Below are 13,578 nucleotides of genomic sequence, written 5' to 3'. Positions count from 1 at the left end.
CCTGTGACCTCTCAATGCAGGTGTGACAACAGCTCCAACAAGCCTTTAAGCAATTCCACTCACTGATCCTTGCATTAATTCTGAGCCCACCGATGGCACACTACGCAGTTTAACACTCTCTGAACTGACCTCACTGGAGTTACTCTTGTTGCTTTCTTCCAGGAACTGCTGCAGGGTGACAACTTCACTTCCAGGGGAGCCCGTTTTGGTCTGTTTCCCACGACTCTCCGGCGTCTCGGGCATCCTGTGCTGGAGCACAGGGCTAGACCTGGTGTGCCCCCTCAGGTACTGGATGGGGCTGCTGCTGCTGCTGGACCAGGCCTCGTGCTCGTGGAGCAGGCTGAACTCCCCACTGCTGTGGCTCTGGGGCCTGCTCTGGCTGTTCACTGCACCTGCTTTGGGGGGAAGGCATTAAGTACGTCCATTAGAAATACACCAAAAAAGCTGCAAACCTGTATAATCCCACTCAAATCTGGAATGTTACCAGATTCAGTTAACATTCATTCTATTTAAAAGACTAAAAAAAAGTCCAGTTGTCATTTTTTACTCCGTAAAATTGCACTCCTCTGACTTACCTTTTGCAGGTCCTCAAACAATGCATGATTTTTTGACTAAGAACTACCTTTCACTTGTAATGTGGGCCTCCACCTGCATAATGTTATATTCCAAGAGGCTAAAGAGACACCTCCACTCTTGTTCAGCATCACTGAGAGGCACAGGGTAATTAAATGTTAAAGGAAATGCAAAGGATTGAGTGGAAAGAAAATATTTTCTCCAACAAGAACTACTCAAGAATGCTGCTTCTCCAACAATTCCTGCTGTTACTCCTAGTTTGTTACAACTGGGACCTGAAGGAAGCACATGGTATTAGATGCAAAATGAATTCCATGACACCAGTTCATTTTATCTGTAAATAGTCAGTAACTATGAATTGCTTAAAAACCACTGATGGATAATCAAGTATTTCCAACTTTGTGTTACTCCGAAGAAATGAATTTAAGTCTGAACAAAGATAAGTTGTTTACAATGGAAACGCCTAATCCTGTAGAGACACTGGGACAAGGAGGACCTCAAGGAATCTTTTACAGAAGGGAGTAATCAAACAGATCTAAAATAAACTATTAGAAATATTCAGCTAGCATTCATTCCTAAATTTCCAGACAGGCACCATTTAATAGATGCAAGCCATGAATATTAAATGAAGTCTTGAGCTGGCAGTGCCCTAGTCTAGTCTGTACAGCAGTCTGCAGCTAAAAAAGCCATGAGACACAAAAATGTACCAGGGTTCTTAATACATCAAATTTAGAGAATACTGATAAACCCAGGGATATTATTAATCTATTAAAACCAAAATATAAAGGTTTCTGGCATGAATCACGTGTGCCATTTTGTGCAGTGGTGCAGCACACAGCTCACAGCAGCAGTGCAGTGCAAGAGGATGCTTGGAGAAAAAAAAAAAAAGAGCAACTTCTCATCCTAAAAAGCTTTTAAAGTAATTTGGGGGGGAATTCTTATTTTGTAACAATGTTATCTGGGTTAGGTTTGGTTTAAAATAGTTGGTAACTTAAAAACTAACACCACCCTTTTAGTATTTATTAAAGCACAAAATACCTGCGCTCCTAATCTGGGGAATGAAGGCTGTGAAACGCTTGAGGAAGCACATGCTGTGCTGTGCAGTGGGAAGTTTTTGGTTGTGGGGGTTTTTGAACCTCTACAGATGATCTTACAGAGAAAAGAACGGAAATGAAGCACGGATGCGAATTCACCCCCAGCATACCTTTGACTTCATGGAGTGAAGCATTGTTATTGCTATTGCTAGTGGATGTCCTGCCACTATCAAGGCTGGCTGGTCTGGAAGCTGAATGGAAAATTAGGAGACACCGTGATGAGCAACATTTTAGCAGAGGACACGGCACCTTCACATTCTGCTCACAGAATGTTCAGAGGATCATGCACGACCTCCCAGGCTGAACATGCCCATGGGAACAAAGTGGTTTCTTACAGATCAGAAAGCGAAGGAATTTCCAGGCAGTCCAAGAGGACACTTTGGAAAAGGGCACTACAGGAATAGCAAGGTACAGAGGAGAGGAAAAGAGAAAGAGTGTAGTTTAGAATTGAAACTGAGTGGTCAGTGGGAAAGCAGGGCTCAGACAGGGGCATGCAGGGGCAGCTGTGGTCAGGTCACTTACAACAGATCTGACAGGGAACCCTGCACAGGGCTGGAATGCCATGGACAGGAGGAGCAAGAGCATCTGCACAGATAAAGTCCTGTACTCCTAAGCCAATACAAGGGAAATGCACTGTTAGTAGCCTCCAAAATGTTTGCTGCTTGTCCTCATTGTAAATGTTTATAGTACAGTTAAAACTTCACTTCGAATAATAGCCTATTTTTCACTCCAAAGCTTTGCTTGAAGGAACTTGTAATGATTTTATAAACTACAGCACATGGCAAATTTGGGCTTCACTGAACAATAAACATCGAAAACTCAGGCCAGATTTGGACTCGATATTTTAGGACTGAAATGCTAACTTCCTTTATTTACTATTAACTCCCAATGGAAGTTAAAACATTTTCCCAGTAAAAGGGAAAATGTTTTGATCCTGTTCAGATGCACTTCACAAATACTTTCTACCAGAGATACAGAACATCTGTCTGATGTAGTAGTTAAGAGAGAAAAGAGAGTCTGAAGAAATGATACATTTGAGAGATATGAAAATCAGAGAGAGCATGCTCATTGCAATGATGCCATTCACTGTATTCTCACAAATTCATTAACATTCACATCATATACCCTTAATTCATTTAATTAAAGCTCACATCTTACCATGAACTCTCGATCCTGTACTAGAATCATCACTAATACCTTGTGGACTTACATCTTCAAAGGATGTAGTATCTACACACAGAGACATAAAGGAAGATGTAAAATAAAATAAAATGGAAAGATTATTAAAATACTTATCATTGGTAAAATGGTAAAAATTAAAATATTTTTCAAAGCAATCCATTTTTACTTAGGAAACATTCTGTAGGAAAAACCTTGGAACATTTTATAACTGCAGTTATTAAACCAGTTCATTATGTTAGCACTGCAACTCAGTTATTAAGATTGAAAAACGTAAAACATAAGTAAAACCAATATTTACATAATCACATCATGGTGCAAAAAGCTTCTACCTATACCTTTATTATTTAGCAACTGCTTGGATCTGAAGCCTGTGGAGGAGTTGACAGTGGCAAAGTTGATAGCTGTAGTAGAGAAGGCCATAGCTCCCAATTCCTTCCTCCTTTTACCCGTGGATATATCATCAGGACCCTCCAGATGCTCAGAACTACCTGTCCATTGTCCTCCTGCCAGGACCATGGACTGCACCAGGTCATTCATGGCTGGGATGCAAATGAAAGCAAATGATCAGCGTGGGCAATGTACCCGCTCCGGTTCTTAATCTGCATTGCAAAGGTCGGACAGTTTTCTAAGCATTAAAGCGCCCGCAGCCGGCAGGAGCAAACCACACCCCGGCACCGCATGCAACCGGCTCGGCGGGAGGGAGGGGGCTCAGGCTCCTGCAGCCCAGGGAGGTGCTCAAACAGGCTTGTCAGGGGGTCGCCATGCGCCAGGTGCTGTTAGAGGCTCTGACAGCTGCTTGCCATGAGAAAATGGGATGAGCAGGGACAAAACGGGCACAGGTGCTCATACAACGGAGTGCCAGCGCTGACACGGGATCCTTGTACAGTGCAGGTTACTGCAGGCACACTGGGGTTACAGAGCAACAGAGAGAGGATCTGAAAAATACCACATCTGATGATATTCACCTTCACTTCCCCAAACTCGAGAAAACTGTCCACCTCTCATTAGAAAATAAAACGAAACAAAAGAAATCAATGCAACATTTTGGCAACGAGAACTGATGAACACTCGCAGAGTGACAGACCACCAGAGAGCCTTGCACAATCTCCTACACTTGCTTTAAACAAAAAAAAAAATTACAGTGACTTCTTAACAAAAGGCTTATGAAACGTGTCATTTAAAACTATTTCCGTTAACACAGTGCACTGTAAATTTATATACACATGGGGCCATGTGTATATAGACATCTATGTATACAAATATATGCAGTCACACTGCACTGAATAGATTATATGCATGTGCATGGGAACGTGTGGCTATGTCTGTGTGCACAGCTGCACAGATATAAAGTATTCAGTGCCAAAGTTTAAAAAAAAAAAGGGGGGGGGGGGGGGAGGTAAAAAGAAAAAGCTCCAGCTCCTTGTACCGTAGCAGGACTTGCACATTGCAAAAGAGGAGGAAAAATAGAGCGCAGTCCAGGGAGAGGTTAGTGAAAAATTAGTAACGGAAGCCAGTGTAGCCATCGAGAAGAAGCTGAACTGTCATAAAGTCTTACACATGGAGCGACGGTAGAAGGCCTTCATTTTGTCTTTTTCCTTCGGTCTGTTCCTCAAAAAGGGCAGTCTTTTCAGTGCACCCACTTTTATGTCATAGCATGAGGAAAAACGGAAACAGGGAAATGAAAGAAAAAAAGGGAGAAGAACAGATGGAAGTTAAATGTTGAAACTAAGGACAGAAATGAATGTCTGAGTTTAAGCTATGCTATGCTAAAAGCTATCATTTCCTGCTTCTGGGTGATAATGAAATATGAAAGCTACACTGAAATAGGAAAACTGCACTAGGAAGACTTCCACAGGTAACTCAGAAATGCACTGAAGATTACAGTGCAGAGGGTAATACAGTTTGAAGCTCTTAAAAAAATAAATGTAACTTCTTTGCAGGTGATTACAGAAATTGACCACTATGTAATTTTTACTGTGAAAAATAACTTTTTTTGAACATTACAAAAAATGTGAAGCAAAAAAAGCTGAAAATGAAAGCAACTCTAAGGACAATTTCTATGTTAAAATATGTTCACATCATTATTTTTGGGGGCTAATAACTTCTAAGAGGACACAGTCTATTATTAGTCTTCAGTTCTTCCATTTTGTGCTCAGTAATAACTTTGGTCATCTACTGTCTCAAAGGAAACCTGCATAGGCCTTTTGATCAATGTAGTTTGTGGGCAGTATTTTGGTAAAAATCAATCTAAATTCAAATCAATCTGCTTCAAATGTGCAAATTTTTTAGCTGAAAAAATACCAAAGGAAAAAAAAAAACCCAGCAAAAATTTTCAAATGTGAGTGTTACTGTAACGTTTTGGGAGGGCCCAAGGAAAACCGAGTTAAATTCTACCAGGAGAATTACAGAGTTAAAATTACAAATAGTATTAAAAGAGGGAGGAGGGGGAAGTCACGAGTTAATCTTGTCCTTGGAGTCAGGAACTCTGCATTAGGAGCTGCTGACCTGCCTTGGGTAAGTTAGGGGGCTGATGCCAGGCACAGGAGCCACCACGTAAAGATCCAAAAGGGGACACAGGATGGAATTCCCCAAAGTGGTGATTTCTGCAGAGACAGCAGCAGCTCTGGTTCATGCAGAGGTCAGTGAGACCACGCTCTGCCTGGTTTGTCTCTGCAGCCCCTTTTGGGAGGTGTGCCCTGCTCCCCCAGCCTGGCACACAGCAGCTCTGTTTACAGAGCAGTGCATATATATCATATATACCATTTACAAGTGCACATGAGCTACCCTGGCACTGAAATATTCCATATTCCTCCCTCTCCATCAGCTCTTCCCGTGTCTGCACCCACAGGAACAGGTTCTCAAACCAATCTGACCAAGAGGTCATTCTGGTCTATTTCTACTTTCTCTCAGCAAGACAACACAGAAAAAAAATTCTTCTCTAACTTCTATAATCCTCTACAGACAAAATAACTCATCCCTCTGTAATCCTTTTTACGGAAGATAACTGATCCCTCTTAACCAAAAACGCCTTTATCTTATGAAAAAGTAACCAGAGGATGCTCAAGAACCATTTGAGTCAGCTGTCCTTCCTGTCCATTAACACAGACCACCTCCAAAAGGGCTGATGTATGGCTCTCAGCAACTGTGCCCACCAGGAAACTCCCCTGCAACCACTGATGGCCTGGAAATCCTGCATCAACAAGGCAAAATGCTTGGAGGGGAAACCGTGTCAGTGATGTCTGCACAGAATTCACCTCAAGAAATAGTAATTAATACTGGGATGGAAGAGCTACTGCAGCAATTAACTATTCTTTCTCTTTTCAGTATTCCATGAACACATTCTTGCTTTCTGAGCTGAGAATGAATGATGACTATTGCAGAATTCCTCAACTAAGCAGGAAACGTTCCATTTTTTAACTCTCCTGCTTGCCTGAAATCCTCTGGGGAATTCTGTATTAAAATCCTGACATTGTTTTGTTCAGGCACAGAAGAAAATACGAGACAGGAATCTTTAAAATGCCTTGGTACTGGAAAATGGAGCCCAGAATACTTCTTTTATTCCCTCTGTGACATGGCGTGCCTGCTACTGGTGTTCCTAGCAGAGGTGACAGTTTACTTAACAGCCCTAATTCCTTGGGAAGTTGTTAATCCCCTGAAATGGCTGAAGTGGAAGTCAGCAAAGAGTATCTGTATTTTTCCACAGAGAACAAAAATCCCCTCTGCCTGCCTTGGGTTTTCTCTGGAAAAGCTCTGCACATAGCAGGTGTCAGATCCATGGCACTCACCTGATCATTAGGGGTGATCAGTAATAATTTGTGGGCAGTACCTGGGAAGAAGGAGGCTGTACTGCCAGCAGGTATGAAAAGCCAAGGTGAAACCCTGCAGTCAGGAACACACACTTCCTGCAGGATTAGCCTCTGCTGGGACAGCAACAGCCCTCCAGGCACCCCCTCCTTCCCAGAGGGATCAGACACAGGCTCTGGCCGCACTGTGAGACCTCGGGTGGTGTTCTCTGAGAACAGGGTAACCTGATTTTTGTGCCAAGATCACCTTTCCCAGGGAGATAACAGCTCTCTTGGAAACATTTGCATGAGAAAGTGGCCTGTGTTGGGAAAACACAACCTCCATCACCACCCACAAAAGAGGAAAAACTACAGATGTCACACACAGCAAATACTTTTGGAATCAGTATCTCTGACAGGGAATGTGGGGTGTGAGCCCTGTCTGTCCTGGAGATCTCTATGTCAGACACTCAGTCCTCCAGCTCAGAACATCGCTGGTTTGTGCCAGGGAAGGTGAGCTACCTTCTCCTGCCTCCTCAAGGACACACGGACATTTCACCTCGGCAGTTCCCGGTGGAACCAGCTCCTTTCCCAGATGCCGGAGATCAGGGTGGCACAGAACTCCTCCGGAGGCAGAGCTGCCTGCAGCCAGCACGGAGAGCTCCAACACCTGAGCGCTGGCACAGACAGGGGGCACTCACACAAATATTTGCTCCCTCCTGTAGCTCCTTCAGTGGAAGCTGCTACTGCCAAACTGCTTCCCACGGAAAAGAAAGGACCCCAGATCCCGGGATTTAGGATTTACGGTCACTCTAGGAGCAGAAGAAATAGACTGCAAAATGTGCACCATCACCAGCACTTGTCATACTGAGATACTCTCTTTGCTTTGTGAGGCACAAACTGTCTCAAGATCGCTGTCTCAGAGACTGTCAGAGCTGAGTTGGCACAAAATGCATCCGAATTCTCTCCAAAACTGTGGTTTCCATGGCGACATGTGTGCTGGAGGAAGGTTAGGATCCGGAATTAGATCAGCCCTTCCAGTTTGTGGATAAATACACTGGGATTAAGAGGAACATGAACAAGATCCATGGAGTAGAAAATTAATGAGGTCTGAACAGCTTCAAACCTCTTTTGAGGCTCAGCCACCATAACTGCAGCCGTGGCTCCCCAGGAGGGTAACTGCACACTACAAGGTCCCAAGGATCATGCAAAGAAAACTGTCACAGAAAAGCCCTTCCAGAACATGACATTGCTGACACAGATGCAGATGGGCTGAACCACAGCGTGCACACTCTCAGTTCCCACTGACACACATCCAGGACAGCTTCAGTCACTCCCCAATTCCACACCACTCACGGTTTGGATGTAAAAGCAACAGCTGCTTTTTAAAAAAGTTTAAAAGTACCTGTTTTGAAGCTTACACTGGAAAAGGCTGAGCTCCCCAAAGGGAGAAGAAGTTAGTAACAAAAGTGCTAAAATGTACCCTTGAACTATTTTCTTCAGTTATTAAAAATTACACATCTGATTTTAACTTTCCCTGAAATAGCATTTTTGGATGTTTTTAACTTTGACTAAGCTTCTGCAAGAAGCACAGAAGAAAAAATACCACATCATAGTGGCTGCAATAATTCACAGCTGGCACAAACCCCAGACCTGCTGTCTTTTAAAACCCCATACATTAAATTTAGAAGTAGTAGTGCAAAGATCGGAAGTGACTGTTAATGCACATGGATTCTGATGCTTTTACATGCACAGCCAAAATGCTTTTGGTGCACAGTTATTAAATAGAACCATTACATCCTGATAACTTGGCTGTAATTATCTCTCAAGTTGTGAGAAACTGGGCAGTTAATGATTCATGCCAAGAGCGGAGAACAAAAACCATAGGTAATAAATAATAATAAACGGAATCTGGCCTTATATATCATGGGCACCCTAATGGGATGGGTATCAGATCTTTCAAGGTCAGCAAATTGTGCCTGGAATATTCCATCTAATCACACTTTTGTAAGTCCTCATTCTCCCTCTCAGCTACTTCACTCCAATTTCAGGATCAGTAGCAATTCCCATCTTTTTAACAGGTTGTGTCTCTGCATTAACACTTCTTGTTGCATATCCAAATTTCATCGCTGCTTTTGTGAGATGCTGGGGGAACACCTTCAGACAGAAGGTGTTTTTAGCAACTCAAGGATGTTAGCACAGCCACAGCTTGGAAAACACTTCCAAGACAAGGGGAAAGAGTCATGCTGGGACAAGAGGGAGAAACAAAAAGGGTCCTAGAGATGACATCTGACATTCTATCCCAAATCCTGCTCATCTGACCCAGTACCAGTGCCTGCTTCATCTTACCCAGGCACTGTGAGTGTACTTTAACATTTACATTGTGAGATACAGAAATGCTCAAAACTAGTTCTGCCCAAACACTTCAGGGAGTTTGCAACAAGTTCTGTCCTTAATAAATTAATCCAGGCTTCATTCCTACAGACTTAAAAATGATCTTTACAAATCCTCCAGAATACGCAGTCTTTTCCAACATTTAGCCAAGGTTTATTCACGGAATGAAGTGGTTTGCAGTACTCACTACTACTCTTTTTGGTGCCCAGGGTCTGCCCATCCTCCAGGGAGTTGGAGCCCACGGAGGAGCTGTCCTGGCTGTCCTGGTGGGGCAGCTGCAGGAATCCCTCGCTGGACTCGGAGCGCGTGGGCGTCAGCGTCACTGACTTGAGGCGCTCGCGGTTCCCGTCCTTCTTGGACTTGATCAGCTTCCTCATCTTCAGGGTGATCCAGTTGCCCCTTCTGTCACCAATAACACAGCACATTCACTGCATTTATAACACACTGTTAGGCCTGCAGATTCTCCTAATTTTTATGCAAGACACAGACGTGATTCTGATCCCATGAATGTCACAGAATCTCGATGTTCAGTGGGAACAGAACAGGTCTGTCATGCTTTAGAGCTGTGCTTGATTTTTACATCATGTTCATCAGTACCTTCGTGGTGGAGATGGCTCATAAAATTTATACTGATCCATTATCTTCTCCTCCAGTTTCTCCTTCTGGCGCCTCAATTCATTTAGTTTGTCACTGCAAACAGAAATTAATGATAATTTATGCCTCAAAAATGTATACACAATGCGTGGGCAGCACGTTCCTCTGGGAATCTGTTATCTGAAAATTGTCACCTTTTGTGAGGAATTCTTACACAGCACGTGTTTCTTATTGAAAAAAACAAGAGATACAGCAAACAATCAATCAGCCTTAGGCTTAACTTCATGATATAAAATTGAAAAAAATTCCATTTGCCTTTATTACATATTTCTCCTTTTAAAATAAAGTGCTCTATCATTTAGACAAGCACATTTTCTCTTCCCTTCTCTCGAGTCCACTAAAGAAATTCAGATTACAAATCTACAAATTAATCTTCAATTGATGTAGATTCATGTATGAATGTATGAACCTACAAATACAGTGATTACAAATCTAAACTTTGCCAGTAGTAGAATGAGGAATAAATATCGTTTTTATTCCTTATTTGCATCATCAATAATGAACACAGTTGTACTGATCCTTTACAACTACAAATATAATGTTGATACTGAATTATCTGCTTTACATTTGTTACTGGAATTCTTATTTTAAAAAGAAACAATTCAGAAGCAGCACGTGTTAGATTCTATATATAACAGCTTTGTTTAAAAATACGAGTATTGGGGTCCTAATTGCCCTCATCACAGTGATTCCATTGTTCTCACAACTCACATGTATTGCCTTTGCTCCACATGGAAGAGATCCTTGCTTTCCATGTTTTGCTCCAGTAGTGTTCTGTTCTGCAGCATTAAAGTTTGGATTTGATCCAGCAGGTGTCTGTTCTCCTCCTCCAGGTTTCCTTTAAGCTGGCTGAGCAGCTGTTAAAACAGGTTAAATTGCCCATGCACTTATATGTGAGTGTATTTTACATAGAGATAATGAGATTATCAAGAAAATTTAGGTCTACAGAGGGATTCAGAGAGTCAAATCAAACCCAAAATTAAATCACGAATCAATTGATAAAAGCCTCTTTGATGCTTTAAATAATTTAAACCGGTTTCCCTAATATGAGCCTGAAATTTTGTATTGCCTGTAGAGCAGGCAAATTAATTAGCCTCTGGATCCACTTCATTATCTGTAAACTGATTCTCCAGCTCTTCATATGATTTTATAAACCTATAAATACAGTGATATAAATATTCCTATGATCCATCCAGAATCCCCACATACCTCACACTGATTATTTAGTTTTGTTGATGTAATATCCAGTTGCTGGTACTGTTCTTTGAGTTTGGAAAACTCGGCTTCCAACCGTGTTTGTTCCAGTTTGGAATTGTTCAATAATGTTTTCAGATTCTTGTGGTCAGTCTGGAGTACTTCATTTTCCCTCAGGAGCTGACTGTACGTGTGAGTGAGCCTGGGATGCAAAGACAGCATCAGAGAGTGCTGGAAATGAGTTTCTTACCCACACTCCCTCTGAAACAGGACATTTCCAACTACTCCATGAAATACATATACAAATTCCTTACTATCACATACTGTAAGTTATCCCAGCCTCATTTTCCTTTGAGAAGGAAACTGGCCTTTGAGCCAAGCACTGTTCTCTGTATATTTAAATACAAAGGAGTATCTCTACATCATAACTAGTTTTAAGATGCCACTTTTCAGAACAAAAGAATCTTACAAAACAGCCAGGATTTCTTGACAACACAAAATAGGAATGGCCCAAACTTTGGCAATCATGGAGGCTACAAATACCCATTCCCTATTTGTCCCTCCTGGGCCCTGCCATGTCCTTTTGTCCCACATGTCCCCTCAGGATATAATGATTATTTTTGTGGGATCACGGGTATTTGGAATAGCAGCATTAGATGTTAAGAAATGTGAAAGAACACAGCACTTGGTCAGGCTGCGCTGGCAGGTGCTCAGGTGCCAGAGTTCTCTTTACCTTTCATTTTCATCCCGAAGCTTTTTATATTCTGCTGCCACAGTTTCATGTTTCTCACTTTGCTGCAGCATTTTGTCCTGCTCTGTCTTGAGAACTTTCTCCAGTTCTTCCAGCTGCACCTTCTGTTTCAGCAGTTGATTGTACCTGCAGAGGAAGACAGTACTTACACTCGTTTTTGTGGAATGACAAAAAAAAAGGGAATTTTGATGAAATGGCCTCTGTCAAAGTTTTAAATCTTAGTGATTAAGTGATGCTGATTTTATTCATTCTGTCATTTCATTAGACAGCGGCTTTTGCTGAAGGGCAGACTCACTTCCCTGAGTATTTACCTATCCTCCAAGTCCTTGTGCTCCACCTCCAGGTTTTTGTGAGCAGACTTGAGGCTGCCGTGCTTGGCGATGAGGGACTCGTACTCGGCTGCCTGGCGCTCGTGCAGCTGCTCCAGGCGCTCGTGGTCCTTGAGCAGGGCCTCGTAGAGCCCCTTGAGGTCCTCGCGCTCCTTCAGCACGCACTCGTTCTCGTTCTCCAGGGCCGACTGCTGGATCAGCAGCTGCGCGTTCTGGTTCATCAGCGAGGTGCTCTGGGAATTCAGCGTGGAATTCTCAACCTGCAGCCAGGAACATTGCACAGCCCGGGTTATTTTATCTCCCATTTGAAGATTTCTTGGGTTGAACCCTTCACGACCTTCTGGCTGTTCCATTGACAACTTTTTCTTATATCCCAGGAGACAGCTCCAATTCAAAACGTTCCACGAGAGTTTTTTAGCAGAAAGCATTGAAGCGTGTGATTAAATTGACAGGGATGGATCAAACCATTATTTACCTTTCAACATCTGTTAAAGTGTTATCTTGCTGACAGGGCCACTCTCCTCTAGCACCAAGATACCTTGGAGAAATGGATCCCCAGTGATGCTAATAAAAGCAAAATCTGTGACATGACTAAAATAAAAGGAACTTTCACACTGGCATGGAGATCTCTATTTTTAAAAATTCTGTGTTGTCACCATAAAATCTTCATGGTATCCACACATTCCTTTACAATGAGAGTTCCAACAGGAGCATCCATTTAACACAGAGAGGGAGATATGTAATAGCACCTGGAAGGAACTACGCATGTTCTGTTCTGTGCTCTTCGTGGAACAGCACCAGTTCTCCAACAACTATCTCAGAACAGCATTAATGTGTATTAGTACACCAAAGCCTTCACCATTAGACAATTTTAAAAAGCCCCAAACAACCAACAACTTCACTTTTTGTGCCTCTGGAGAGATTACCAAATTGAATCCTTGGATATCCTTAAGAATTGGTGCTTGTCACCTGACCTGTACCAGTTTCCTTCTCTTTCCTGTTCAAGAGATGAAAACCACAAACTACAGAGGCTTCTAATACCCTCGGGATATCTATTAAGGAAAGAAAATTCCATCTCTCACTCCAGTTCCTGCTGTTACCAGGGAACAAATCCCTTCCTGCTGGAACTGCAGCGCTCTTTGTTACACATGAGAAAGCTGAACCTTTCACTGGAAATGAAGTCATGTCTGATGGCATGGGTGTGCTGGGAAACTTCCCAGGCTGAATCCTGAGTTTGGTTAGGTCAGAATTCCCAGTTACCCTTTCAGACATCCTTTCCTCTGGCTGCTCCTTATGGCTATCAGGAGGAAGAGAAGAATTAGTTGCCCAGGAACAGTTTTGGCACAGTCTAGGTAGAGCAGCTTAGTCTGCGCTTCGGATTTAGCCAACAGTTCATCGCTCTTGATTTTCCTGAACATATTTCAACTTCCACTTGGATTTACAGCTCATGGAGAACTGTCTTGCCAGAGAGGAAAGGCCTGTGCTGCTGGGCATTAGGCAAAAAAGGAACTACAGAGATATTCCTCTGTTTTTTAATGAATGGAATTACAAGAGTACTCAGAGAGCTCTGAATCCCAGCAATCCACTCTCACCTGGTTAAACAGGCTATTTCCATGCCATATCCA

General features: G+C 42.6%; 1 protein-coding gene across 22 annotated transcripts in view; it reads right to left on the bottom strand.

Annotated features, from left to right (window-relative positions):
* CCDC88A (coiled-coil domain containing 88A) overlaps positions 1-13,578 on the bottom strand; it is a 65,313-nt gene that overhangs the window by 8,546 nt on the left and 43,189 nt on the right. For 5 of the 22 annotated variants that reach the window (XM_042021023.1, XM_042021022.1, XM_042021024.1 and 2 more), the window contains 14 exons: positions 11,936-12,213; positions 11,607-11,750; positions 10,889-11,075; positions 10,391-10,536; positions 9,623-9,715; positions 9,213-9,427; positions 4,405-4,488; positions 3,815-3,847; positions 3,185-3,388; positions 2,826-2,897; positions 2,190-2,276; positions 2,003-2,059; positions 1,778-1,858; positions 130-395 (listed from right to left, as the gene is read on the bottom strand). In XM_042021023.1, the coding sequence (XP_041876957.1) occupies positions 130-395; positions 1,778-1,858; positions 2,003-2,059; positions 2,190-2,276; positions 2,826-2,897; positions 3,185-3,388; positions 3,815-3,847; positions 4,405-4,488; positions 9,213-9,427; positions 9,623-9,715; positions 10,391-10,536; positions 10,889-11,075; positions 11,607-11,750; positions 11,936-12,213 (1,947 nt within the window). The remainder of the gene's footprint in view (positions 1-129; positions 396-1,777; positions 1,859-2,002; positions 2,060-2,189; positions 2,277-2,825; positions 2,898-3,184; positions 3,389-3,814; positions 3,848-4,404; positions 4,489-9,212; positions 9,428-9,622; positions 9,716-10,390; positions 10,537-10,888; positions 11,076-11,606; positions 11,751-11,935; positions 12,214-13,578) is intronic. The other 17 variants (XM_042021032.1, XM_042021033.1, XM_042021041.1 and 14 more) reach the window with 13 other exon arrangements.

Source organism: Corvus kubaryi, unplaced genomic scaffold (genome assembly GCF_017639235.1).
Source record: "Corvus kubaryi isolate FWS band 111438036 unplaced genomic scaffold, C.kubaryi_AGA036_p1.0 37103, whole genome shotgun sequence".
Classification (NCBI taxonomy): Eukaryota; Metazoa; Chordata; class Aves; order Passeriformes; family Corvidae; genus Corvus; species Corvus kubaryi.
Note: the sequence above shows the minus strand (reverse complement) of the source record. Positions and strands in the feature narration are given on the sequence as shown.